The sequence below is a fragment of the Rattus norvegicus genome, chromosome 5, assembly GCF_021556685.1.
Source record: "Rattus norvegicus strain SHRSP/BbbUtx chromosome 5, alternate assembly SHRSP_T2T, whole genome shotgun sequence".
Classification (NCBI taxonomy): domain Eukaryota; kingdom Metazoa; phylum Chordata; class Mammalia; order Rodentia; family Muridae; genus Rattus; species Rattus norvegicus.
In genome coordinates, this window is record NC_141538.1 from 135,791,334 (window position 1) to 135,818,735 (window position 27,402).

General features: G+C 39.4%; 1 protein-coding gene and 1 long non-coding RNA gene across 9 annotated transcripts in view; both read right to left on the reverse strand.

Annotated features, from left to right (window-relative positions):
- The window catches only part of LOC148005993 (uncharacterized), a 1,435,680-nt gene that overhangs the window by 310,582 nt on the left and 1,097,696 nt on the right, over window positions 1-27,402 (reverse strand). The gene's annotated exons all lie outside the window — the stretch shown is intronic.
- The window catches only part of Mast2 (microtubule associated serine/threonine kinase 2), a 139,375-nt gene that overhangs the window by 92,271 nt on the left and 19,702 nt on the right, over window positions 1-27,402 (reverse strand). For all 8 annotated transcript variants that reach the window (XM_087549550.1, XM_087549549.1, XM_087549548.1 and 5 more), the window contains 2 exon segments: window positions 24,081-24,228; window positions 15,493-15,635 (listed from right to left, as the gene is read on the reverse strand). In XM_087549550.1, the coding sequence (XP_087405676.1) occupies window positions 15,493-15,635; window positions 24,081-24,228 (291 nt within the window).

Consider the following 27,402-nt stretch of genomic DNA (forward strand, 5'->3'; position numbering starts at 1 on the left):
CTTGCCCAGCAAGCGCAAGGCCCTGGGTTCGGTCCCCAGCTCCGAAAAAATGAACCAAAAAAAAAAAAAAAAAAAAAAAAAAAAAAACCCAACACCCGAATCACCTTTTATATCTCCTAAGGAGTAAACATACCAATAGCTATAGGGCAGATTCAGTATGCATCCCATGAGGAGGAAAAGCTGCCCTTCTATAGCTCTGCCAGCTGCAACCAAGTCTTGGGCTTAAAGGAAGTTCTATTTAAAAGATCTTTTTCTGATCCTCTTATAACAGACTACAAGAGGAACAAGAGTTAGCCTCACTGCTAAAAATAGTACAGAAAGCAAGATGCAGCTCTCTTTCATTCATCAAAAATTTTAAGTGGGGGCTGGGGATTTAGCTCAGTGGTAGAGCGCTTACCTAGGAAGCGCAAGGCCCTGGGTTCGGTCCCCAGCTCCGAAAAAAAGAACCAAAAAAAAAAAAAAAAAAAAAATTTTAAGTGCTTTAACACAACCACTGGAGTCATTCATTGTGAAAGCTAATAAATCTGATCCCACTCTTCCATCTGCTGCTTTTAAACAACTAGATGGAGTATGTCCTATGGAGAAAGCAAGTAAGACCTGAACGGACAGCCGATTGCACAAGGTATGCTACATGGTATATTACTGCCTCAGAGTCACAGACTTTAAAGGCACAGAGTTTATAAAGCTAACTTTACTAACTAGAACACACATATATGAGCAGAAGTCAAGGAGAAATAATATCTAATTCAGTCAAATTCAATTTATAGAAATATTTTAAAGTACAATGTAATAAGTTGTTCAGGTCAAAGATTCAAAACTCCTCTTCATTTTATTAAGGAATCATTTATTATGCTAAATCCTGAGACAGGGATGGAAAAGACTGTAACAACCAATTACTAACAAGCTTTTGAGAAATGCTCAAATCCATAGTGTAAGCCGAAGAGAACTAATGAACTAACACAAGTTCTGTAGACATCTGGTATAAAACAAAGTGCTACGTGATTAAGAAGAGTTAGTTCGGGGTTGGGGATTTAGCTCAGTGGTAGAGCGCTTGCCTAGGAAGCACAAGGCCCTGGGTTCGGTCTCCAGCTCCGAAAAAAAAAAGAACCAAAAAAGGAAAAAAAAAAAAAAAAAAAAGAGTTAGTTCATTACACTGGGAAAACTACAAAAAGTCTTCCAAGGAAAATATCATCCGGTTACTGAATGGTTAATGTTACAGAAACACCAGTGTTTATAACAGGACTTTATACCTAAAAGAGTGTGCAAAATTTAAAGTCTTCTAACTGAAGTGGTGGCATACATCTTTAATCCCAGCTCTCAGAAGGTGAAGGCAGGTAGAACCTTTTGAGTTTGAGAACAGCAGGGTCTACAGAGTTACAAGCAAATCAGGGCTACACAGTAAGAACCTGTTTTAGTTTTGTTTTAAAAAACAAAAGAAACCTAGTTTCAGTACTACCTAACCCCCCCCCAAATCATCTTTTTTCCTAGGTTCAGAGCCCCCATAATACAAGAGTAGACTTTATCTCCATCCCTTACTGTAGTTCAGCCTTCTAATCAGGAAAGAATGTTGTTTCTAAACCTATCCTCCCTCATATACCTTCTAATTAAGCAGGAATATAACTTTATAAAGTTGTTCTAAAAGGGCCCTTGAAATAATAAATATCAATGCTTTTTTTAAGGAAAGTACTTTTTTGAGATTTATCTTTTATTTATGTGTGTGCCTGTATGAGTTTATATGTGCCATGTTTAGGCAGGTGTCCTCAGGGGCCAGAGTTGCCAAATGCCCTATAATTACAGTCAAAGGTGTTTGTAAGCTGTCGCATAGGTAATGGGATCCAAATCTTCATTAAGAGCAGTTAAGCACTTTTAACCAATGAGCCATCTCTCCAGCTCCTAATATTTTAATATTTGGTTATTTTATATGAGGGAGGGGTACACACAAAGCTGCCTGGACAGGTTACCTCCTTCTACCACATAGAATACACATAGACCATACACCACATACCATACACACAGAGCTGCTGGACAGGTTACCTCCTTCTACCACATAGAATACACATAGACCATACACCATATACCATACACACAGAGCTGCTGGACAGGTTACCTCCTTCTACCTCATCGGTTGTAGACATTAAACTCAGACGACTGTAAGCTTAGCAGGAAGAACCTCTACTCACTGAGCCTTCTCACTGGTACTTCTTAAAATTTTGAGTATCTGACAGGACAGTGTGTCACTCTGCCCAAAATTTCCTCTTAGAATCTGAATTGTTTACAATATAACATTTTGTTAAAGGTTTTTTTAAACTTTGCAACCTTCTAATAAATAATTAGTATTGAAATAACATTTGTAATTACTGACTATATCACAGGAAACGGAAGATGAGTTATCAAAGAAGTAGGAAAAAGCCCAAGACTGAATGCTATGAAAGAGAAACACACTCGACAGTAAAAGCGAGCTGCATAGAATCCCGTTGCCAAAGGTGATCCCTTGACTTTAGTTTTCAAAGCCACCAGTGTCTTTGCGATGGTAGTTTAAGGGTAGGTTGGTGTTAGGAGCCAAAGTCCAGAATCAGTGGTCTGCAGATTGAACCACCTTGTTTATTGTTGTACATGCACAAGTACTTTGCCTACATGTACATTTGCTAGCGAAGGCTGAAAGTCAATGTCTGACGAGCTAAATCTGGAGCTACAGACAGCTACAGACCACGTCGATTCTGTAACAGAGCCCTGGCCCTCTAGAAAAGGAGACAGGTGCTAAGCCATCTCTCTAGCCTCTCAAACTGAACTCTTTCCTACCTTCACAGACAAACGATTCTGGGTACAGTAGAAAAAATTAGATCCAAAGCATGAACAGAGACAAGAGAGAAATACTTAAATACAAGTTTAACCTCACAGGAGAAGAAGCCTAAGATTCCAAATCATAATTTCTCCTACGAAATAAGAAAATTATTTGACAGGAAGAATATTAGAGAACTAAGAAAACTGGAAAGTGAAAATATAAATAAGACGACTCAGGTTTGATGTAGTAGCACCTATCTAAAACCCAGATAGAGAAAGGAAGATGAAAAGTTTAGGGCCAGCCTGGGCTACATAGGAAAAGAACAGGTGTGGGGACAACTCTGCTAATTAAGGTCAAAGTCTATCATTGACCAAAGCCCTTCTGGGGCTCAGTGCATAATGGAAGACATCCTTCATTACCAGTTTCTCCTTCTCCGATCTTGTCAGGGAGTTCTAAGCCCACACATACATCTTTCTCTAAAGAATGTCACTTAGTCACAATTAGTTTATAGGATAAATTTCCTTTCTCCTGACAAAACCTCTTCAGGCAGCACTTGAGATTCCTCAAATGCTTCCACATGCTAATGAGGCATTCCACGTACCTTAAGACCCCAGCCAGTGACCTTTGCCCATCCTGGATGTCCCTATCCTTAGTCCCCCGAAATTTTATAAGCCTTCAATCACCCTGAGTTGATCTGCCTACTGACAAACAGATCAGGTGTGGTCCTCCACCATATGTATCACAGGGCTTCCAAAACCCCTTCAACTTCTCTGCCCTTGTGAACCAAACAGGCTGGCAATCCATGAGGGCATGAGAGCTGGTAACTTTGAAGTTACCAGCAGGTGTAACTTCAAAGAAAAGAAACAAAAGCAAAATGAAACAACAACAAAAAGCCACTGAAACCTAAGAGTTTATAAAACACACCCTTCATCAAAACAGGATCTCCTTAGGGCAGAGGGAGCCCATAAGAGAAAATCAAATCTGATCAAAGGGCAGAGTACAAGTGACTATGTGGTGCCCAGGCTATTTTTTGGCCCCAACTAATAGAGCTGCAGTGTAACTCCTACATTTAAGGATCAGGAACCATTGCTAAAGAGCAGGTAAAAAGAGTCATAGAAAAGTTTGCTGTGAGATTTTTGTCTCCCAGATATATGTTAAAAGAGCTAAACCCATGAAGTATTATCTAGAATGCTGCCTAAACAAGAATGACACCAATAGACACACTAATGTATAAGGAGGAATCTCACTAGGTCCCACCCATAGAGACGAAGAATTACAGGCAGCTAAGGAATACTGAGAGTGGGAGTGAAGAAGTGGTCCCAATGGGCTACCCAATACCAAGTGTCAGCCCTAAATCACATGAGCAACATTACTCAGACTGAGCGAGTTGTGTTTATATATTTAGGGATACAAAGAGAGGGGGGGAAGGGCTAACAAAGAAACAGAGGTCATAAACTTGAGAGTAAGAACATGGGAAGGACTGGAGGGAAGAAGGGAAAGGGTAAATGACATAATTATACTTTAATCTCAAAAAAAAAAAAAAGTATAGGACCACCAATCTATTCCTCTGGTTTTCACAGAACTTGGTAAGACAAAGGTAAAAGTGTTGCCAGAAAAATTTACAAGATATAATGACCAAAATATGAGGGTAAAGATTTATTATAATGTATAATGAGTTAATCAAGTATGAACTTTACACTTTCAGGGAAGTGAAGATCAAAGGTCAGGGGAAAGGTAAAAGTATGTACAGAGGTGCTGGCAAGCCTGGGAAGTACCATATTTTAGACAATTAAATGAGGAAAACTAAGCATGATGATAGACATTTGTAATCCTACAAAGCTCAGGAAATGGAGACAAAAAGGCCAGAAAGTCAAGGCTATTTTTCGGCTACACAATGAGATATTATTTCACAAATCCAGAAGCAAAAGAAACTAAGTCACATGGGCCAAGAATTTTTCCATCAAGCATAAATCCAGAGAAAGAAGAACAACAAAACCACAAAGCCCACAAAATGTAAGTAAAATATAAATAAAATGTTTGTGCACTGCACATGCAAGCACAGTGTTTCACGTATTCATCATGGGTTACAGCTCCTCTTGTCAGGAAATGTTTCCCAAGACTCCCTACAAGAAGAACCATTTAGTCATTTAACTATTCGGTATTTATTAGAACCTTTCTATGTACCAGGTCCTAATTCTCTCAAGACACTCAGTCTCAGAAGAAAAAAATGATCATTGTAGAGATGGAGAATGGCTCAGCTGGGTTTGATTTCCAACATCCATTTGGCAGCTCACAACTTTTGTTCCAGGGGATCGAATGCCCTCTTTGTCTTCAGTAGGTACCAGGCATACAAGTGATACACAGAAATACATGCAAACAAAATACACACACACACACACACACACACACACACACACACACACACACACACACACACACACTTTAAAAACTGGTTATCTGCTGGGCTTGGTGGCACACACCTTTAATCTCAGGACACTCAGAAAGCAGAGACAAGAAGAATTCTGTGAATTGGAGGCCAGCCTGGTCTACACAGTGAGTTCCAGGTCAGGATTACATAGAGTCAAAGATCTAAACAAATAAAAACGTGCACTGCCCTTGCAGGTAAAACGCAATTTGCACCGAACTCTCTATCATTTTATGAATCAGAGTAAGAAATGTCTATGAATGTTTTACTGCAAATAATGTCTGCTGGCCAAAGAGACCGGAAAAGGGCGTCAGGTCCCTGGCTGGAGTTACAGATAATTGTGAGCCTCCTCTATAAGGGTGATGGGAATAAAGTCTGGCTCCCAGAAAGAGCAGCCTTGATTGTTGAGCCATTTCTCTGGCCCTATCTACTTTAGTTTTTAATCTCAATTCTTGATTTAAAAAAAGGGGGGGGTTGTACTCCATTGGAAGTTTCCTAAGTGGTAGATTGCTTTTGTTCTAATGAGACTCCTACTGAGACTCTGAATGAAAATTAAGTGCCATGAAGACTATGCAAAGACCAGAAACTGAGAACATTGCACCCCACTTCCCAGGTTACAACTGTATTGCTAATCAATCACGCTTTTACAAATGTTTTCATATAAATCCTTGAACTAAGGATTCAGAGAGCTTTTAGGGTAAACATATGGCAGTGAATGAAGGTTGATGTGTCCCCAAAAGGCATGAGAGAGAACTCTATGTTGTTTCTGTTAAAGAGGCTTGGCTCTGAGAGTCGTGACAGAAAAGGATTCTATTTTGGGTTTGGTTAGACTGAAAGGCAGCCATCTATAGCATCTTGCCCATTAGGATAGTGGCTTTAGGATTTTACAGGAAAGGACAGCAGCAGTGAACCAGAAAGTATGCATATGCATAGTGATCTGAGTAAGACCATGGTTCTGGGGCACGTCTGCTTTTACAGTGTTCTGCTCCACTACCTGACAAACAATCATTTCTATTCTAAGCATGAGATGACTGCCTACAGGAAGCTGTAGACGAGAAAGAATTCAAAGAGAACAAATTAATGGGGCAAACTGAAGTTAGCAAAGATAACCACTGTGCCCTTTGCCTTTAAATTGCAAACTGTAAAGGCACTTCTGACATATCCCCACATCCCTCACTCTCTGTATTTGTCTATGCATCTCTATCCACCTCTACTCTTTTATAATAGATGAGCTAACATATTTCCCTGAGTTCTCTGAGTCAGGCTAGCAGATTACCAAATCTAAAGAGGGGATCAGGAGAACCACAGCCAGTGACTCAGACGCACACATAAAATAACCTGGGAGCTCTCATCTCATCCATTAAAGCTAGGCTTACCTGGGGCTTGAAACTTGCTTTTGAAAAATGGGAAGTATTAGATAAAGAGTTAGCCTGTGGGATCAAAGACTAACTTCAGGTGATATTTCATTTGAGGTGAAGCTGAACTATAGTTCACTCAGCTAGTTTCTGCTAGAGAGTGTCTTAGTATGTAGAAAAAAAAATCCTGAAATCAAGTACCAAAGCTGTTCTATGTTGTGGTGAGTATGAAAAAGACAGTTTATAGGCATTTTTGTATCTGCTTGATAAATTTCAATATATTTACATTAAAAACTTTTCTATATATAAAAATACTCATCCTAAAACTTCTATGGGAAAGGAACTAGAATACTAAAAACTTTTGAAATAGAAGAAAAGAAATAAAGAACTACTCAACCTAGTATTAATATTTACTATTTGACATCAGTAATGAAGGCAGTAAGTATGGTAGTGGCAGGACAGTCCATTATAACAACAGAACAGAGAGAATCCAGAAATAGGCCACCACAAAAAACCGACTTTTTACAAACATACAAATGGTATTCACTACAATATCAACTTCTCAATAAATTATGCCACAAGTACATATCCATAGGCTAAAAATAGACTAGTGACTATCTCTTGAACTGTATGCAAATTATTTCAAATTGGATCAAAGGTTTAGATGTAAACTATAAATCTATATAGGTTTTTTTTTAAAAAATGAGTTCTGAGTTCAGGTCCTTTGCTGCAGCCAGTGCTCTAACTACTGAGCCAGCTCTCCAGTCTCTCAATATTCTATTTTTGCAACTTCCTGTGAAACTGTAATTATTTAAAATAAAAAGTTGAGCTGGAGAGATAGCTCAGTGGTTAAGAGCACTGACTGCTCTTCCAGAGGTCCTGAGTTCAATTCCCAGCAACCACATGGTGGCTCACAACCATCTGTAATGAGATCTGATGTCCTCTTCTGGTGTCTGAAGACAGCTACAATGTACAATGTACTCAAATACATTAAATAAATAAACCTTTAAAAATAAAATAAAACAAAATAATAATCAAAGAAATCTAAATTACTAAATTTTTGTTTTATTGTCTTCCTAGAAATGCACTTTATTCTCAAGATATCAAAACATTAAAAGACTATTGAGTTTTGAGCCTCTTGAAAGGAAATCCATTAATTCTGTTACCAAGAACAATCTCAGGTCCTTGGCTGAAGTAGTTCATTTTTAGTGAGGCTGAAAATTAAGAAAAGTCAAATGAAAAAATTAAAAAATAAAAGTGTGATGAAATATAAATAAATAAGTAAATCTTTTTTTTAAAAAGTGTGATACAATTCTAAAAAAAAAATCTGCCATTAAAACACTGTTCAGCCAGTGGAATTGCTCAGTAGGCTAAGGTATTAACTTGCAAGCCTGGCTACCTACCTGACTTTTAGCCCTAGAATCTATATAAAGATGAAAGGAGAGAACCGATGCCACAGAGTAGTCCTCCAACCTACACACACGCACGCACACGCACATGCACTAGTGTGCACCATGTATGTATATGTAGTCACACACAATGAGTAAATTGTTGAAAATATCAGCAAAAGTTACAAGCAACCACAGATGGAAAAATCAATCATATTCTTATGTTTTTTATGAAACAGGAATCTGGTAAGAAATATATTATTCATATATCAGCTATAGACCATGGATCATAACACTCAACATTACTAAAATGTGCTTTTTCTCCTAATTGATTTGTTGATTTAATGGAATCCCTACCAAATCCCAGCGATCCTGTTTGGGTTTTGGTCTAAAATGCCCCTCTCACAGGCTTAAAAATAAGCCTTACCAGGATTGGAATGGCAGAAGTAGGTGACTAGGGGCAGCTTTTAAGGTTCTATCAACCACTGGTTCCACCTGAGGAGTTGGACTCCCCGTCCACTACTACGTAAACAAGGGGCAAACTCAAGCTTCTGCCACCAAGGACGGAGCCACTTCCAGCCATGCCTTCAGAATCACCAAGACAGACTCAAATTCCTCTGAATCCATGAGCCAAAATAAACTTCTCCTCCACTCATGTTTTGTCATGAATGGTATTTACTGTCACACTAAAACAGGGGTAACTCACAGACTTCACTTGGTTCATTCTGGTAGAAATTAGCAAATTAACTAGAAAATTAATGTGAAAATAGACATGCTGGTACACATCTGTATGTAATACAAGTATTTAGGAGGAGGTAGTATTACTGAGTTCAGGGTCATCCTCAGCTACATAGCAAATCTGGCACTAGCCTGAGCTAAATGAGATTCTAGGGGGGAAAAACAAAAAAAGTAAAAATCACATGAAAACAAAGGAAACAGAACAACCAAACCAACTTTCAAAAGAACAAAGTGCCTAGGAAGCGCAAGGCCCTGGGTTCGGTCCCCAGCTCCGGGGAAAAAAAAAGAACCAAAAAAAAAAAAAAAAACAAACAAAAACAAAAAAAAAACAAAAACAAAAAAAACAAAAGAACAAAGTGAGATCTCTTATACTATGTAATATCCAGACTTAAGTGCTCCAATATATAATTTCATACTATCATCAATAGAAACAGAATAATGTTATATAAAAATAGGCTGAGAATCCATTTTTTGATAGAGACACAAAGCAACTCAACAAAGAACAGTCCTGTGGCAGAGGTAGCTGTGATGGTTTACATATGCTTAGCCCAGGGAATGGCACTATTAGGAGGTGGCCCTTTTGGAGTAGGTGTGTCACTGTGGGTGTCAGCTATAAGACCCTCATCCTAGCTATCTGCTAACAGCCTTCAGATGAAGGTGTGTGTGTGTGTGTGTGTGTGTGTGTGTGTGTGTGTGTGTGTGTGTATCCTCACACAAAAAGGGGTGGAATTGAGAGAGAATGTGTTTAAATTGGCTTACACCAGACAGAGTAATAATACTCCCCACTGGGGTTGGGGATTTAGCTCAGTGGTAGAGCGCTTGCTTAGCAACCGCAAGGCCCTGGGTTCAGTCCCCAGCTCCGGAAAAAAAAAAAAAAAATAATAATAATAATACTCCCCACCTCACCCCAAAGCCATAAGCTTAAAAAAAAAAAAAACCCAGTGCCAGGCATGAAAAACTTCCCTTAGAATTGTTGGTCATAAGAGTCTAAGAGACCACAAAATAATACAGGCTACTGCCTTTGCCCTTGGCTGCTTCCCAGAACTTACAGGTAAGATTGTACTGCTGAAGACACCACTAACAACTGTGGCCCCTGGAGGAGTCAGACTGGAACTAAAGTGGTAGCCTCAGTCCTGAGGACTAGCTTTCATACAGTATTTGAAGAAACAGAAAAAAAAAAAATTAGCCTTATTTTACAGTTAAGAAATTGAAGGCTCGGGGCTGGGGATTTAGCTCAGTGGTAGAGCGCTTACCTAGGAAGCGCAAGGCCCTGGGTTCGGTCCCCAGCTCCGGAAAAAAAAAAAAAAAAAAGAACCAAAAAAAAAAAAAAAAGGCTCAAATAAGTTTAGTCTTCACTCCAATTCAAAAAAGCAGTTTCAGACAGAAACTCTGTCTTCTAACTTCTCATCTAGAGGTCTTCGTATTATAATTCTACTCTGTAGCCCTAGCTGAACTGGATTCCCAGAGAGTAACTGACCTGCCTACTGGGCATCTTTAATACTACATTCTAACGCTATGTTTTTTGGTTTGGTTTGTTTTTTTCCAAACAGGGTCTAAATTTCACACACATGCACGGATGCACACACACCCTCAACAAGTCCCTTCCAGTATATGCTTAAAATAGTAGATGAGAGAGAAGTCCAAGCATGCTTTCACAAACGCATTGTGTCAGTGGTTCTAAACTCTCCTAATGCTTCAACCCTTTAATACAGTTCCGTATGTTATAGTAACCTCCAACCATAAAATTATTGTTACTTCATATGTAACTGTGACCCTGCTACTGTTATGAATATAATGTAAATATTTATATCTAAAAAGCAGGATATCTTATATGTGACCCGCACAAAGGGGTTAAGACCCAAAGCTTGAGAACCACTGTATTATAGATTGCCTAAAAATTAAAGTATTGTTTCATTAAAGGCTTCTGCTTACTTGTTTTCTAGACTCTAAATAAGTCTAACCTTTGACAAGTTACTGTCCAGATAATTACAGCCAGAACAACTCTTAATTGCTTTTAGGTACTTTTTAAGTCTAATAATTTTGTTTTGGTTTTTTTTTGGTTCTTTTTTTCGGAGCTGGGGACCGAACCCAGGGCCTTGCACTTCCTAGGCAAGCGCTCTACCACTGAGCTATATCCCCAACCCCAGTAATTTTGTTTTGAAACAAAGTTCTATGCATCCCAGCCTGGCCTCAAACAATAAGGCTGAGGATGACCCTGAAGTTCTGGTTCTGCCTTCATCTCCTGAGTGGAGGATACAAACCTGTTCTAGTACATCATGGTAATGTAGGAGACTACACAGGGCTTTGTGCACGCTAGATTATGTTGAGGTTTGGTCTATTGCTATATATTGTAATGCTAAATTCTATACGCCAAGGTCTACTGGCCCCAAGAAAGTGAATTTTCACAGATGCGAGCTTTTGTTATGCAAACCTTGCTCCTTGATTTAGGACTGTTGGCTGAATAAAGATGCCTACAGCCCATAGCTGGGAAGAAAAGAGATAGGTGGGGGTCCTGGGCTTGTGGTCTGAGGCAGAGGCAGGGGCAGAGGCAGGGAAGGGGGGAGGAGGAGTCAAAGGAAGGAAGGAGCCCTTGGGTAAGTGGATCTTGAGCACATGACCATGAGAGCCAGGCTGTTGGAATAGGAGCAGCCCAGGTAGAACAAGACAAGTGATATCTCGGGGTTACTGACAGGGAAGTAAATGAAATAGCAGAGAGGGCTGGTTCTGCCCAGCTCTGATGCTTCTAAAGCTTATTAGAAATCTAAAGGTTTTGTGTCTTTTATTTGGAAACTAAATGATCTAAGGTGAAGTAGAAACCTCCCAAACAATATTTACCACAAGATCAGGACTCCACTAACCAAGTTAGATCCTTAGTTCTCCACTAACCAAGTTAGATCCCCAGGACTCCACTAACCAAGTTAGATCCCCAGGACTCCACTAACCAAGTTAGATCCCCAGGACTCCACTAACCAAGTTAGATCCCCAGGACTCCACTAACCAAGTTAGATCCCCAGGACTCCACTAACCAAGTTAGATCCCCAGGACTCCACTAACCAAGTTAGATCCCCAGGACTCCACTAACCAAGTTAGATCCCCAGGACTCCACTAACCAAGTTAGATCCCCAGGACTCCACTAACCAAGTTAGATCCCTAGCCATCTTTTAGTCACTTTTAAATTCATAATCAACATATAATTCTATAAATGTTACATTGTATTACTTTGAAATTAGATGTTTACTCTATATAGAGTTATAACCTAAATGGTATCTAGAAGCTGGGTTCTATATATAATGACTCTAACAAATTCCCACTTAGATTTTTTTTCAGGTATAAGAGCCAGAGCAGGAGGAATATTGAAATAAATTTCAATATGCAATAGGAAAGCAGAAAGAAGCCTAATACAAACCAGCAGATGTACTACCAAACATAAATGTCCAACTGGAAAACTTGAAGTACTGGAGAAGTAACCAACTAAGGAGAGAACCCGAGAAAATTCACTTTTCCCTTGAGGCATCTGCCTGGACTGATTACAGATCTCCCAGGGACCAATCAGAGGCTTCTTAAGTTTCTTTCTGTAACATGCCACATTCTGGGCTGAAGAGATGGCTCAGCACTTGTTGCGTTTGCAGAGGACCTGGGTTCAATTCCCAGCACTCACATAGTGGTTCACAACCATCTCTAACACCAGCTCCAAGACATCAAAAATTCTATTCTGACCTCTCCAAGTACCAGGCACACATCTGGTATCATTCATATATAGGTTATACATAGACATAGACATAGATAAAGGCAAACCGTTATACACATAAAATAAAAATACCTAAAGAAAGCCTGGCATGGTAGTGCAACCTTTAATCCTAGGTCCCAGCACTGGGAGGCAGAGACAGGTGGATCTCTAAGTTCGAGGCCAGCCTCATCTACAGAGTGAGTTCCAGGACAGCCAGGGCTACATAGAGAAACCTAGTTTAGAAAACTAAAAGAAAAAAAAAACTCTTAGATACCATATACATATACCCAACCACATCCCACCATATACTTCAAATAAGCTCTCAAACACTTATACCTACAATAATATCAATGCTATATAACCGTTTATTATTGTATTGTTTGTAGAATGAAAGCAAAACAAAAAAAAAAAAAAGTCTACACTGTGAAGCAGAGACAAAATCAAAGCCAATAATACAAATAGATAAGAGCAAGGTATACCCAGAACTAATAATCACTTTATCCAAGTGACTTTATAGAGTTTAGGGTAGTGCTTAGTATGCAGGAAATTCAAGCTTAACAACTTAAAATGTAAAACCCTGAAAGTCTGGGGTGATCCTGTGTGGTGCCCTGTGTAAAGATGGTCCCTGTATTATTCAAATGCTCATTTTTGTACCTGATTACTGGCCAGATTTTGGTTTGGTTTTTTGTTTTGTTTTGTTTTGTTTTTGTTATTCTAATTGCTCAGCTCCTGCATCTTATTTTATAAAATACACGTCCTTCACCTTCTGATTGATTTCATAAAAAGCTGATGGCCCGTAGCAAAGGAGAGACTAGGCAGGACTTCCAGCAGAGATAGGAACTCTGGGAAACAGTCAGAGGCTGAGGAACTCACCAGCTAGACATGCAGAGACGAAGGTGTTGAGGAGAATGGATATTTGGACATAGATTAGTATAAATCAGTTAATTTAAGCATAAGAGCTAGTTGGGAACAAGCCTATGATAAAGCCAAGCTTTCATAATTAATAAAAGGTTTCTGTGCCAAGAAACTCATCCTGTTATACTGGAATATTCTAAAATATTTTTTCTCCTAAATTCAATTGGCAGGATACAGAATTCATGAATTTTGAAAGCCACCTATAACAAGAATCAAGTCAATATAAAATAAATAAAGAGTACTCAGTTTTAAAATGAACAAAAAGTGCAGACATTTCTTCAAAGAAGATATAAATTGTCCAATAAGCACATGAAAAGATGATCAACATTGTTAGTTATTACGGAGATGAGCAAAGTAACAACATACTACTTTACTCTTATCTGGATGACTAAAGTCAAAATGATAGCTAAAAATGACAAAACATATAAAGAAACCAAAATTCTTCAAATAATTAAAGGTAGTTACCATATTAAGGGTAATTCCATATTTATACATGTGTAAACACACACATACACATATGCAAGACAAATAAACATGTTCTCATAGAACTCTATATATCTATTTCATAGAAACATTACTCATAATTGTCAAAAGGTGGAAGCAGAACAAGTACCTAGCAAATAATAAATATGAAAATATGTCTATATAAAAGAATATTACTTAGAAGCAAAAATACTGACACATCCAACTTGAATGAACCTTAAAAAACATTTGAAGCCAATCCTAAAGACCACATATGATGTGATTAAATTTATATGAGAAGAATCAAAACCATAAACTGAATCACAGAATAGGCAAACCTGTGTTGGTAGAAAATACATCTGTGGCTGCCCAGAACTAGGGAATCAGCATGTACAGAGGTGACATAAGGAGGCTGCAGGTGGTTCTTTCTAAAGCAATAACAATGTCCTAACACTGGATACAGTGGTAGCCAAGCGTGTCACGAAATATACTTTAGACGGATGAGCAGTATAGTGTAAATGATGTATAAATGTATTCTACTTTTAAAAACCGTAATTCAGAAACATAGCCATCACTCCAATTCTATGAGTTCTGAATTCATAGCGATACCAGGAAAAACTCAAGTGGTACCAGGAAATCCTTTGGTACACAGGTTGTCTTTCTACCTGCTACAGGAACTCTTCTTCCATCTGCCCACACTTCCCAGGGGCGAGCAATGTAGCGAGCTTTCTACTCAATGCTTCTCGACCCAAAAGGCTTAATGCCAAGATATAGATGAATAGAATTACATTTAGAAGGAGCAAGTTTTCTGTTATTCTATCTTCAAAATTACGACTATGAGTTGTCTTAAAGGACAGACAGAATACTATGAGATTAGTGGGGTATCAATGGTTATCTCTGGTCCAGGCAAAGCCATGGGAGGTAATAGGGCAGAGAGTAAAATTCTTAACCTTTATCAAGGCCTGCATATCATACAAAGACTAGATAAAGAGCAGGCAGGATGGGGAAAGGACTCAGTGGTTAAGATCGGTTACTGTTTCCCAGGGAACCTGAATTCAGTTCTTGGCACCCACTGCAGCAGCTCACCACCACCTCTAACCCCAGATTCACGGCATCTGACACCCTCTCTGACTTCCACTGTACCCCAGTCCCACACACAGAAATAAGTAAAATTTAGAAAGGTCAGAGCCCATTCTTTCCTTTACTACATATTCAGATGTCCAGTATTTGCCAGAGCAGTACACAGAAGCAATACAACTTTATACTGGCTCTAGGAGGCAGAGGTCAGCCTGGTCTACGAAGTGAGTTCTAAGACAGCCAGGGATACACACAGAAACCCTGTCTTCAAAAACAAAAAACAAAAACAGGGGTTGGGGATTTAGCTCAGCGGTAGAGTGCTTGCCTAGGAAGCGCAAGGCCCTGGGTTCGGTCCCCAGCTCCGAAAAAAAGAACCAAAAACAAAAACAAAAACAAAAACATAAACAACAACAAAAACAAAAAAAAAAACATAATCAGTTATTCTCTTGATAATCATTAATCAGTTATACAAGTTATAAAATGTTATAAAGAGATCAGAACCTATGTAATTAAAATTTCAATCTTGTAAGAATTACTAAAATTTTAAAAATGATTATAGAACAAACATCAATGATAAATAAGGATCAAAGTTTTCTATGGCAACCCCAATTCTTTACACTTACCAAGCCAGCAGTAAGGGAAGGTGCAGACTGTCCAAGAGATTGGTTTCTCATTCGAACCAAGTTTGATGCTTCTCCTGTAGACTGCCAAGTTACCTGTCCCACACTGCTGTGTACACTGCTGGACAAAGGGAGCAGCTGCTTACCTTCAAAGAAAAGGCAGAAAACACTCATGTGCTTATATGTTGACAAGTGGATGAAAAGAAAAATACAAACGCAATGCTCTCAGGTGGCAAAATAATACTGACACAAAGCAAGAGCATGTCACATCCACCCACTAAGAATATGTGTGACGGGGCCAAATTAAATGTCGTGATGATGAGACCTGCACGTGGGACGCTAGGGAGAGTTGAGGATATTCAGTCTCAGTAACATTCACAGCCGCGCTCAATTCTCACCATAACACATAAACTGCAGTCTTAAGAGTTTTCTAGGGGCTGAACAGATGGCTCAGTAGTTAAGAGCATGGGCTACTCTTCCAAAGTTCAGTTCCCAGCAACCACGTGGTGGCTCACAACCATCTGTAATGGGATCTGATGCCCTCTCCTGGTGTCTGAAGACAGCTACAGTGTTCTCATATACATAAAATAAAATTTTTTAAAAGTTTTCTAAGGCCTACCTAAGTGGAGAAATATTATTCGAAACAAGTGTGAGCCTTGTGGTTTCACAGACAAACACTGAAGCTGCATTGTTTTCACCAGATTCAATGTGTTCAGTCCAGGTTCACCAACTACTTTTATTGCACGGAAATATAAGTGAAAGTCAAGTTAGACAAAGGGGTACAAACAAGAGTTCAAGGCCAGCTTGGGCCACATAGCATGTACCAAGGCAGTCAGGATAATACAGTAAGACCCTATCTCCCTCAGGGGTGGGAAGGGGAACTATATGAAAGTCACCTGTGAACACTAAGTGCCTAGAGTTGCAGTGGTTTTTGCAAGGGATGTACCAGTCCCATTCCCCCCATTTTTTCACATCCTTCATACTACTACTAACCAAAATGAATGTGACTGTGACATCTATTTCCTTTGAGAGACATCTGAGGGCTTTCCCAATGTTTATAAGGAATTAAGTCAAACCTTTTATCATTCTAAAGAGAATTCTGGGCCGAAGAGATGGCTCAGTGGTCAAGAGCACTGACCATTCCTCTAGAGGTACCATCTGTAATGGGATCTGATGCCCTCTCCTGGTGTCTGAAGAGAGCAACAGTGTAGTCATACAAATAAAACAAATAATTCTTTAAAGAATATGGCCAACTTCAGAGTATCTGTGTAGCTTCATCTCCTCCTCTTCACATTCTCCCACTCAACTTCACTGTTGTGCCCTAGACTTCCCACTGGCGTTATCCTGACGACTCGGTTCACTTGAAAACTCTTCCTGTACATGACAAAACCTTCATTATTGAGAGTTTTCTTGTTATTGTTGCAAACAAAATAAGATCCAATTCATTTGGACAACAACCTCATAAAACCAAACAAAATTAAAATTGAGGAGAAAATAAAGATTGAGAATGGCTACAATCTGCTTGGCATGCTAACAACATGTAATCCCAACAGTCGGAATGAGAAGGCAGAGCTGTCCGAGCTTAGGCTTCACACCCATTCTGAGGACAACAGAAGCTACACGCCAAGGCCTGCAACCAAGTTGTGCTGCTTGTAGCATCACAAACAAAACAACAACACAATTTAATAAGAATGACTCTGGGGGGGCTGGGGATCTAGCTCAGTGGTAGAGCGCTTACCTAGGAAGCACAAGGCCCTGGGTTTGGTCCCCAGCTCCGAAAAAAAGAACCAAAAAAAAAAAAAAAAAAGAATGACTCTGGGGACTTGAGAGATGGCTCAGTAGTTAAGAGCGCTGACCAGAGAGAGAGGGGAGAAGCCGCGGCAGAACAAGATGGCAGGTGATGTTAGATTCTGCTCTGTGTATTTACAGGTTGTTATTAATGTTCTCAAGGGATGGACAGTACCGGGCTTTGTATGTGGGCAATTATATCTTACCAATTGGATCCAAGATTATTGTGTTATGTGTTCTTTTATGTGACGGTTTGAGTGTAGGAAAGTGTGCGGCTGGGATGTGTTTCCACCATGATATCTAGCAGATATCTTGGGGCACCATGGTGTAGACCCAGCAGGGTAAAAGACCAACAATACTTTTTATTTTTATATTTTTACAACAACAGATGGCAAGCTAAGGTGATGGGCAAGAATCACTAGTAATCCTGAGAGTTGAGAGAAAGTTTTTATTTTCTAAGTAAGAGGAGGCCAGCACCATGTTAAGTCATGTGATATCTTAAGTGCGGGAATTCAAACAAAGAAATGGGGAAGCCAACTGGGCTGGCAGGCTGTAGGTCCCCTGCTGTGTGAGAAGCAATGGCAGATCAGAGAGTTAGAGATTAAAAGCTGCTTTTTAAAGAAAGTTGTTTAGAAAGTCTTTCAGGATACTCATATTCTTTTTAACGTGGGCTCCACAGGAATTTTGGGTTGAAATCCTAGTTACACAAGATACTTCTTTATTATAGGTATTATTAAAAAGTGATTAAGTTTGTTTTTAGAAAGAAGAGAGTAGGGGTTGGGGATTTAGCTCAGTGGTAGAGCGCTTGCCTAGCAAGCACAAGGCCCTGGATTCAGTCCCCAGCTTCGAAAATAAATAAATAAATAAGAAAGAAAGAAAGAAAGAAAGAAAGAGAGAGAGAGAGAGAGAGAGAGAGAGAGAGGAAGGAAGGAAGGAAGGAAGGAAGGAAGGAAGGAAGGAAGGAAGGAAGGAAGGAAAAGAAGGAAAGAAAGGAAAAGAAAGAAAGAAGAGAGTAAAGAGATTACCTGAATCAGGTGGGGATTTTCATCCACAGTTCAGAACTTAGATAGAGAAAAATTAGTCACTAACTCCAAGTAAGAGAGTTGTGATGAAATGTCTGTAACACCTGGGAGAGTGATTGCAGGCATATATTGTAGAAGTTATTAAGGTTAAAGAAAAATCTGTGGCTCCGGGTAGAGAGCTTAACAGATGGATATATTTGGGGCTAAAGTCCTGAGTTTTAAGTTGTTTGTTGGTTTTAGAATTGATAGAAGGTGTTTAAGTTTGTTTTAAGGAGAGTACAGAGATTACCCAAATCACGTGGTGGAATCATTTGGGGATTTTCATCTATGGTTCGGAACTTAGATAGGGAAAAATTGGTCACTAACTCCAAGTAGAGAGTTGTGATAAATGCCTGTAACACCAGTGAGAGTGAATGCAGGCATATATTATAGAAGTTATTAAGGTTAAATAAAAATCTGTGGCTCCGGGTAGAGAGTTTGACAGATTGAGATATTTTGGGCTAAAGTCCTGGTTTGATATGTTGCTTACTGATACTGGAATTGATAAAAGGTATTTGGTTTGTTTTATGAATTACCCCGCTAAAGGTCATATGGCTCGTTGATGCCAGCTAGCAAGGGTTTGTGGTTACTTTTTATATTTACCACAATAGGAAGCTCAAATTCTCTTAATGTGGGCTCCACGGGAATTTTGGGTTAATTTCCTGATATCATAGAGTACAAAAGCCTATCAGGCTCATTGTTTAGCTTACTTCCTTTTTAAAAAAATTGTTTAGTCTTCATGATGGGTGTGACTATGAGTTTTATGGTTATATTATTACTCTGGGAGAGAGTGCAAGATATAAGCTTTTCTGGTTTCAGACTAAGGAACACAGTATTTTGGGAGAAAGATTTTGTCTTTGTGTTTTTAAAAAGTGTGATTAGGCTCTGGAAACCTCACAGAGTCATACTGATCAGATTTGATAGAGGTAGACCACCTGAAAAATTTATTCAGGAGAATCAAACAAAAAGATATCTCGATTCTAAACTTTTGTCTTGAGAGTTGTATTTTACAGAGTGTGCCTACTTGGAATCCTGGTCTCAAGGACTTTCAGCTGGGTCCAGTCAGGACACATCAGCTACAGCATTTGCTTCATTCTTCCTACCCCCTACCCCTAAGGATATCTCAACGCCCATGTACAGCTTGAAGAAGTTATAGAGGAGTCGTCGCCCCAATTCCCTGGACTTTGGGGGGCTGAAAGCGATTATTCTAAAGTTGTTTTTATGAGGAATTTAAAATTGGTTGTAATTTAACGGGGAGGAATTAGGTAGATTGAGTTATACAGTCATAATCTTATTTGTTAACTAAGCTAAATTCATATCTTTGTTTTGATATAGAATTTATTTGTTAAAAGAGATTAAAAGTACAAGGTTTAGAGCCAGTCCTTCTATTGATGTCATTACAAACTTCTGAGTTGATTACACATGTGAGTTAAGGGCCAAATAGCAAAGTCATGGCTCTGAGTTTGTGAGAGTGCTTTCAAGATATTAAGATATAAAGACAAGATTGTCTTTATAGGTAGATGGTTTTCAAAAACATCAGAAATCCACAAAATTTGAGATTTAAAGTTATTTATCTTTTGTTGAGACATATCTGCTCCTAACAGTTCCCCTTCGGTGGAGTTAATGAAGAATGTGAACATCTCTACCTCCAGGTGAGGCAATACTGTGTGACTAGGCAGCCACTGGACAAAACCGCCTGTTTCATCTGCAGACTAGTACTGTCCAGAAAAGGACAAACTATGCAGAATAGTTGACTGATAAACTCTGCCAAGACAGGGTGATCAGCCCTTCAAAATCTGCATTTCAAGAGTCTGTCAGTTGATTTTGGGCCAGAAGGCTGAAGACTTGCACTCACATATTGCTAACTGGGGACTGTGATAGTGGAGATTTGTCTCTACAACCTCTCAGTTCTGGAAGCCGTGTTAGGCTTCCTTTGTGTATAGATATTTGGTCATTCCCAGATTTCTGACGGGGTTGAAGACTGATTATAGTCTCAGAGCTTATCTGGCTCTTTAACTTTGAATATACATATTTTATTGGATAGTTATCAGATAGTTATACAAGCTAGCCAAGATATAATATAGATTTTAAGCCTTTCTTAAGCTGGAATGGATAACTAAATGTTCTGTTTAACTGATATAGTGATGGACTGGGTATTGAGAATATCATATGCTTTATAAATTGTAGAATGGTAATAATTGTACTCAATTTATATATAAGTGAAAAGGCTTTTTAACTGGACAAAAAGGGGGAAATGTTGTGGTTTGCCCTGGAGTTATCTGTATTTTGATGCTAATTCCACTGCCCCAAGGACAGCTGCCTAGTCACATACTCAGGAATCAGGTGACTTCACCAGAAACTTCTCCCCATTGAATTTGTAAAGTACAGGTGAGGGGCAGGTACAAGATAGAAGGAGGTCTGTCATTGGAGGAGAAGGAAGGATGGGCGGGAGAGAAGTTTGAAGGAAGAGGAGGAGGCGAAGAGAAAGGAAGAGGAGGGAGAGAGAGGGGAGAAGCCGTGGCAGGACAAGATGGCAGGTGATGTTAAAATTCTGCTCTGTGTATTTACAGGTTGTTATTAATGTTCTCAAGGGACGGCTAGTACCAGACTTTGTATGTTTAAGTGGGCAATTATATCTTGGATCAAAAAAAAAAAAAAAAGAGCACTGACCAAGGTTCAATTTCCAGCACCCACATGGCAGCTCACAGCTGTCTATAACTACAGTCCCAGGGCTGTACAGACCCCCTCACACAGACATACATGCAGGCAAAACAACAATGCACATAATTTGTTTTAAATTATATTTAAAAAGAAAAAATAAATATAAAACTAAACAACAAAATAGATAGATAGAGAGATAGAGAGGGAGAAATATTGAAAGCAGACAGGTAGAACATAACTAACAAAACCAGGAAAAGAAAGGTACAAGCTATACAAGAATAAAGAAATCTACCTGAAATCAAGTTAAGCAAAAATCAGTTTTCCCAGAAAAAATCTAAGATAGGTGCAGTACTGACTAATGAAAACAGCTGCTGGGCATGGGGACACGAATTTTATTCAACACTTGGAAGGCAGATGCAGACTGATCTATCTCCATGACTGCTGAGGAGATAATCCTGGCCTACAGAGCAAGTTCCAAGCTAGCCAGGGATACTCAGTAAGAACCTCTCTCAAAAAGGAACAAAAAGAAAAAAAAAAAATTAAAACACCTAAGGCATGAAGCAAGATACAAAGCTGGGGCAATGGGGAAATGGTTCAGAACATGGTTTGAGTCCCAGAACTCACATGGTGACTAATGTCTGAAATCCAGTTCCAATTCTGGTGGACAGACATACACACAGTCAAAACACTCAAACATTAAAAAAAAAAAAATTTAAGTAATTTGTTTAAAAAAAAAAGATAAAAGGCTGAAGTCAAGTGGAAATACAGATAGTCAAACATTTAATTTCCACAATTTAGAACACTAAAACTTCCACACAGAATAGAACAGATTTAGCATCGCAAAGCATCGCACAGGGGCTAATGGTGCTAGGTAACTAACAGAAAAAGTTAAAGAGATGGCTCAACAGTTCAGGGCGCTTGCTCACAACTAAGTTCAGTTCTCGGGGACCCAACCCCCATCACAAACAAGGGAAATATCCATACATATAAAATAAAAATTTTAATCTAAAGAGGAAAAAACGCTCAGTGTGGTGGTGAACACCTTTAATCCTAGCACTTGAGGAACAAAGAAGGTGAGTCTGCTGCCTGGTCTACATAGCTGGTTCCAGGCTGGCCAGGACTGCATAGAGACCCTGACGCAAAAAATAAAAGCAAAATAAAAGAGGTTGGAGAGATTTCTCAGTGGCTAAGACTACTTGCTGCCCTTCCAAAGGACCAGAATTTGATTCCCTTGGGGTGGGAAATTTAACCACCTAACTGTAAAAATAAAATTAAAAGCCAAGGCACGGTAGCACACACATACCTTTAAACTTAGCATCCAGAAGGGGAGGATCTGTGAGTTTGAGGCCAGCCTGATCTAAAAATTCTATGTGTGCACAAATGCATGTGTGTATGAAGGTACACACATGTGGAAACCAGAGGACAACACTGGATGTCCTTTCTCAGGTACCATCCACTTGTTTCTGTGAGTGACAAAGACAAGGTTTCTCAGTGACCTGGAATTCACCAAGTAGGCTGGGCTGTGTGCCTGACAGTTCAGTAAATTCCAGAAACTTCCACAGCACTGGGATTCTAAGTGATTCTACCACACATGGCCTAACCAACTAAATTATCATTCCAGCACCTACAGTTTTTTTTTTAATATTTTAAAATTTATATGTATGTTTAGCCTAAATGTGTGTGTGTGTATGCATGCCTGGTGCCTGCAAAAGTCTGAAGAGTCAGGTTCCCCTCAAACTGGAGATACAGATGGTCACCAGGCAGCTTGCTAGCAATCAAATAGAAGCAAGAACAAGTGCTCTTAACTGCTACACTGTCTACACAACACCAGATTTATTTCCTTTTGTTTTTCGTTTTATATTTCTTTGTTTCTTTCTTTGTATATTTTTGGTTTTTTGAGACAAAATTTCTCTGTGTGGCTCTGGCTATGTTGGAACTTGCTCTGCAGACAAGACTAGCCTCAAACTCAAAGATCTGCTTGCCTCTGCCTCCCCACCACACTGCTAGTTTTTTCCTTTTAATCCTTAATTCAAAACTCTATTTACAGGACTACTGCAATGGCTCATGGGTAAAGGTACTTGTAGCCAAGCCTGATAATTTCAATGATCCCCCCAGATCAGCATGATAGAGAGAAGCAACTCCTAAAAATTGTCCTCTGGTCCCCACATGCACACACACCATGGTATACACCCACACCCATACATTTACACAAATCAGGACTTTTTGTAAAGTTCAATTTGTCATGGATAATCAACAGATGATCCTATTCCTAAAAGATGAACAGAATTCTATAAAAAAAAATAATAAGAGCAGAAATAGCAAAATGAAAATGACAGCACACCAGATAAAGACAAAGCCAAGAAGAATATGACCAAGAAGGAACTGAAAGAAAAGAAATGAGAACTGGGCACTACTGGGGAAGCAGCACAGCAGGAGTTCTTTTCTCTGCTCTCTTCTCTATGGCCACACTCCAGGCTATTAATGGATTAAAATTACTCTAGCTCAACTGTTTTTGACCTGGACTAAGACTTCTTTTCTAACTTTGTCTATCAGATTTTATAACTGTCTCTTCTTTACAGGAGTCAGGAAGTTATGGGATTCTGCACAGTAGCAGAGCACATGGCTAGCATATACAAGATCCTGGGTTTTTCCGTCATGAAAAGAGGGGGTGGGAGTAGGAGTGGAGGTGGGGAGTGGGGAGGTGGGGTGATAAGAAAAGGATGTGACATCTACAAAGCTGTAAAAGGACAGAATTAGTCCTGGAGTAGCCAGGAGTACTAGTCCGCTAGCAGCTATCTATGCTGCTCAGACGGCAAGCATTCAGAGAATCTATGAATAAGTAGTGGAAAGAAAACAGGTTTTCCTACAGTATTCTGTGGGAACATATCAAAGAGGAGGCTATCAAGATGACAAGTTAATTGATATATCTCTATATATTAATGACACAGCCCCACAATTATCCCCATCCCCCCACTTTGGTTCTGGAGGTTGAACCCAGGTTGTATGCATGCTAAGCACATTGTGTCCATTTCCCACATTCCATTTAAAAAAAAAAAAAAAAAAAACAAGTCCGATATTTACCTGACAGAGAACTGGCCAGGCTTCCTCTCCGTAACTTACAGTCATCCTGACTAAGTTGTCGCTGGAGTTTAGCTTTTCCAGTAGGTGAAAATATGTCAGGATTACTAAGCTTTCTGAAGAGCAGGGGACTAAGTCCAGAAACCATATCCTTCAATGAAAAAGAGGTGAAACATGAATCTTTAGTAACTTTTCTAACAAACTTTATATTAAACATCCATACAACAGTCATTGCAATTAAAAGGTATCATTAGAACTAGATACAGAGATGACTCAGCAGTTAAGAACATTAGCTCCAATTCCAGAAAGCCAGGGTTCAATTCCCAGCATTCAAATGGCAGCTCAGAACATCTGTTCACTGCAGTCCCAGAGGATCCAATGCCCTCTTCTGGTCTCCACAGGAACTGCATGCACTTGACATACATGCAAACAAAATACCCGTAACATAAAGTAAACATAAATGTTTAAAGTACCAATCTTTTTAAAACATTCATTCATTGGAGGGGGTAAGCAAATGCACAGTACAAGTGTAGGGGTCAGAACACAACTCAGGAATCCATTCTCTTCCCATTCCGTGCATTGACAGCAAGTCCTTTACCTGCAGACCCATCTTACTGACCCAAAAAGCACTGCAGAAAACACTGCTGTACAAATACTTCTGATAGTTGAACTTCAAGTCTTTTGAGTAAACACCCAAGAGTGATAAACCTGGATCAGAAACATGTTTCCTAAATACTGCTTAGTATACTACTGAAGGACATGAACTGTCACCATGAAACAAACGCCAAAGGAAAACTGAAAGGATTGGCCCACGACTTAGTACATTTCAATATAATACACTTACTCATAATGAGTGCAATTCTCTCTCTCTCTCTCTCTCTCTCTCTCTCTCTCTCTCTCTCTCTCTCCTTCTCTCCATCCCTCCCTCCCTCCCTCTCTCTCTCTCTCATCATCACTTCTATCACATGAGAACACAGCAAGAAGTGTCCTCAGAAGACTCCAAATCTGCCAACACTCTGAGCTCAGACATCCTGGCCTTGGTCTCGAGAACTGTTAAAAAATACAAAAAATACGTAAACTGACTGTTTTGCGGTATTTTGTTTGAGGAACAGCTGTGCTCTTGCAGAGGACTGCCGTTCAGTTCCCAGTACTCACATGGAGGCCCTCCCACTCACACCGATGAACATGAAGTCACAGGAAAACGTGGAAGAGGCAGTCTTCTACCATGTGAGCTCCAGGAACCAAAACCAGGCCATCAGGCTTGGCGACAAATACCTTTAGTCTCGGAGTCAGCCCAAGCATGGCTGCTGGCTTTAAAATAAACCACTCCAGTTGTCTTGTTTTCCCAGCATTTGGTTTATTTCTGTTTTCTTTCAGAACTGTTGGTTTGGTCATTGGCTGTCTTTGTCTTCTGCTCTGCTCCAGCATCTACTTTTGTGCTTTGCCTGTGACTTCTGCTTGCTACAATGTTTCTTAGTTTAAATTTTGAGTGCTTGATCATAAAGATGCTGAGGAGACATTTCCCTCTTCATCACAACAGTGTGAAAGTAGGGGAGCACCTTCATAAGGTATAACTGCCTCACCCCAAAAATCAACAAAACTACCCCACTGTTCAAGGAATGGAAGGAACCTCTTTGGCGGCAGTTAGAAGTGTGGAATAGAGAGTTTCCAGAGAGGAAATCTGGAAGGGGGATTACTTATGAAATATAAATGAATAAAATAACCAATAAAAAAAATGTCCAAGTGTAAAAGCATCTTTTTCTAAGTAGTTCTATAACTGGGACAGACTGAAGCCAGAATAACATGCTACATACAGTTTGTCTCTCACTTTTACTGGCCCTTCCTCACATCTCAAAAGGAGATAAAACTTTCTACTTTGTTTTTACTGAATACTGATTTAATATAATCCTGTCACGTATTTCATGTCATTGTTTTCTTGTATTTGAAGTTTTGGCTTTTTTTTTTTTAATGTATCTTTGTGAGTCTAAATTAGCATGGGCAGAGACTAGAAAGATAAGTCAATAGCAGACTGCCTGTCTAGATAACTCAGCAGGTAAAAACACTGGCTGTTCTTCCAGAGAACCTGGGTTAAATTCCAGGAACTCACATGGTGATTTACAACCGTCAGTCACTCCAGTTCCAGGACATCAGATGCCCTCTTCTGGCCTCTGTGAGCACAAGGCACACACATGGTGCACAGACATGCAGGCAGGCAAAATACCCATTTATTTATTTTGTATTTTATTAAGACAGGGTTTCTCTGTATAGCACTGGCTGTCCTGGAACTCCATCATCTGTAGTCCAGGCTAGCCTTGAATTCAGAGATCTGCCTGTTTCTGCCTACCAGTGCTGAGATTAAAGGTTTGCCCCGACCATGACTGACCCTTAAATAAAAGTTAATTAATTAAAAACAATGAGGGCAAAATTTAATCTACTACCAAATTTCCTGAAAATAACTAAGTAAGGCAATCTATGGTCATTATACTTTTACACTGTTTTAAAACTTAACAGGGCTGAAGCAAGACATAATGATTCCAGCACTGCCCTTTCTCTCTCAGGCAGATGAATCTGAGTTTAAGGCAAGCCTGGTCTACAGCACAAGTTCTAGGACAAAGCTAAAGAGATGACTCAGAAGTTAGTTATACAGTTTTTGCAGGGGACCTAAACTTTGTTCACAGCACCACCATCAGATAACTCTCAATTGCCTGTAACTAGCTCCAGAGAGATCCAATGCCGCTGGCTTTCACACGTATATACACATATGCACATATATAAAATTAAACATAATTTAAAACATCTTATTGTATATTAGAATTCCCATTCTAGATATGCCTTATTAATTTAAGAGAGGTGTGTGTGTGTGTGTGTGTGTGTGTGTGTGTGTGTGTGTGTGTAACCTTGTTTCATAAAATAAACACAGCTGAGGGAGGGGGGATACACACATTTTAGGATTTTTTTTTTCCATTTTAGGATTTTTAACTGCTACTGCCTCTCTAGAAAGACAAAGCTTTGCACTGAGCGGTGGTGTCACACACCATTAATCCCAGCACCTGGGAGGGAGACAGAAGCAGGCAGATCTCTGCGTTCCAGAACAGTCAGTACTATACAGAGAAGCCCTATCTCAAAAAGCAAACAAACAAAAAGAAAAAACCTTTTTCAAAGTTCTTATCTTAGCCAATTCCAGTACTAAAAGGGATTTTAAAATGGTCATTTTTAAATGAAGTTATTCCTACTTACTCAGCATGCTTACAGGTTGACATGAGACATGTTGTGGACAAAGAATTCCAGTGCATTTCATTCAGTTCCCTCACTGTCTTCTGACCTC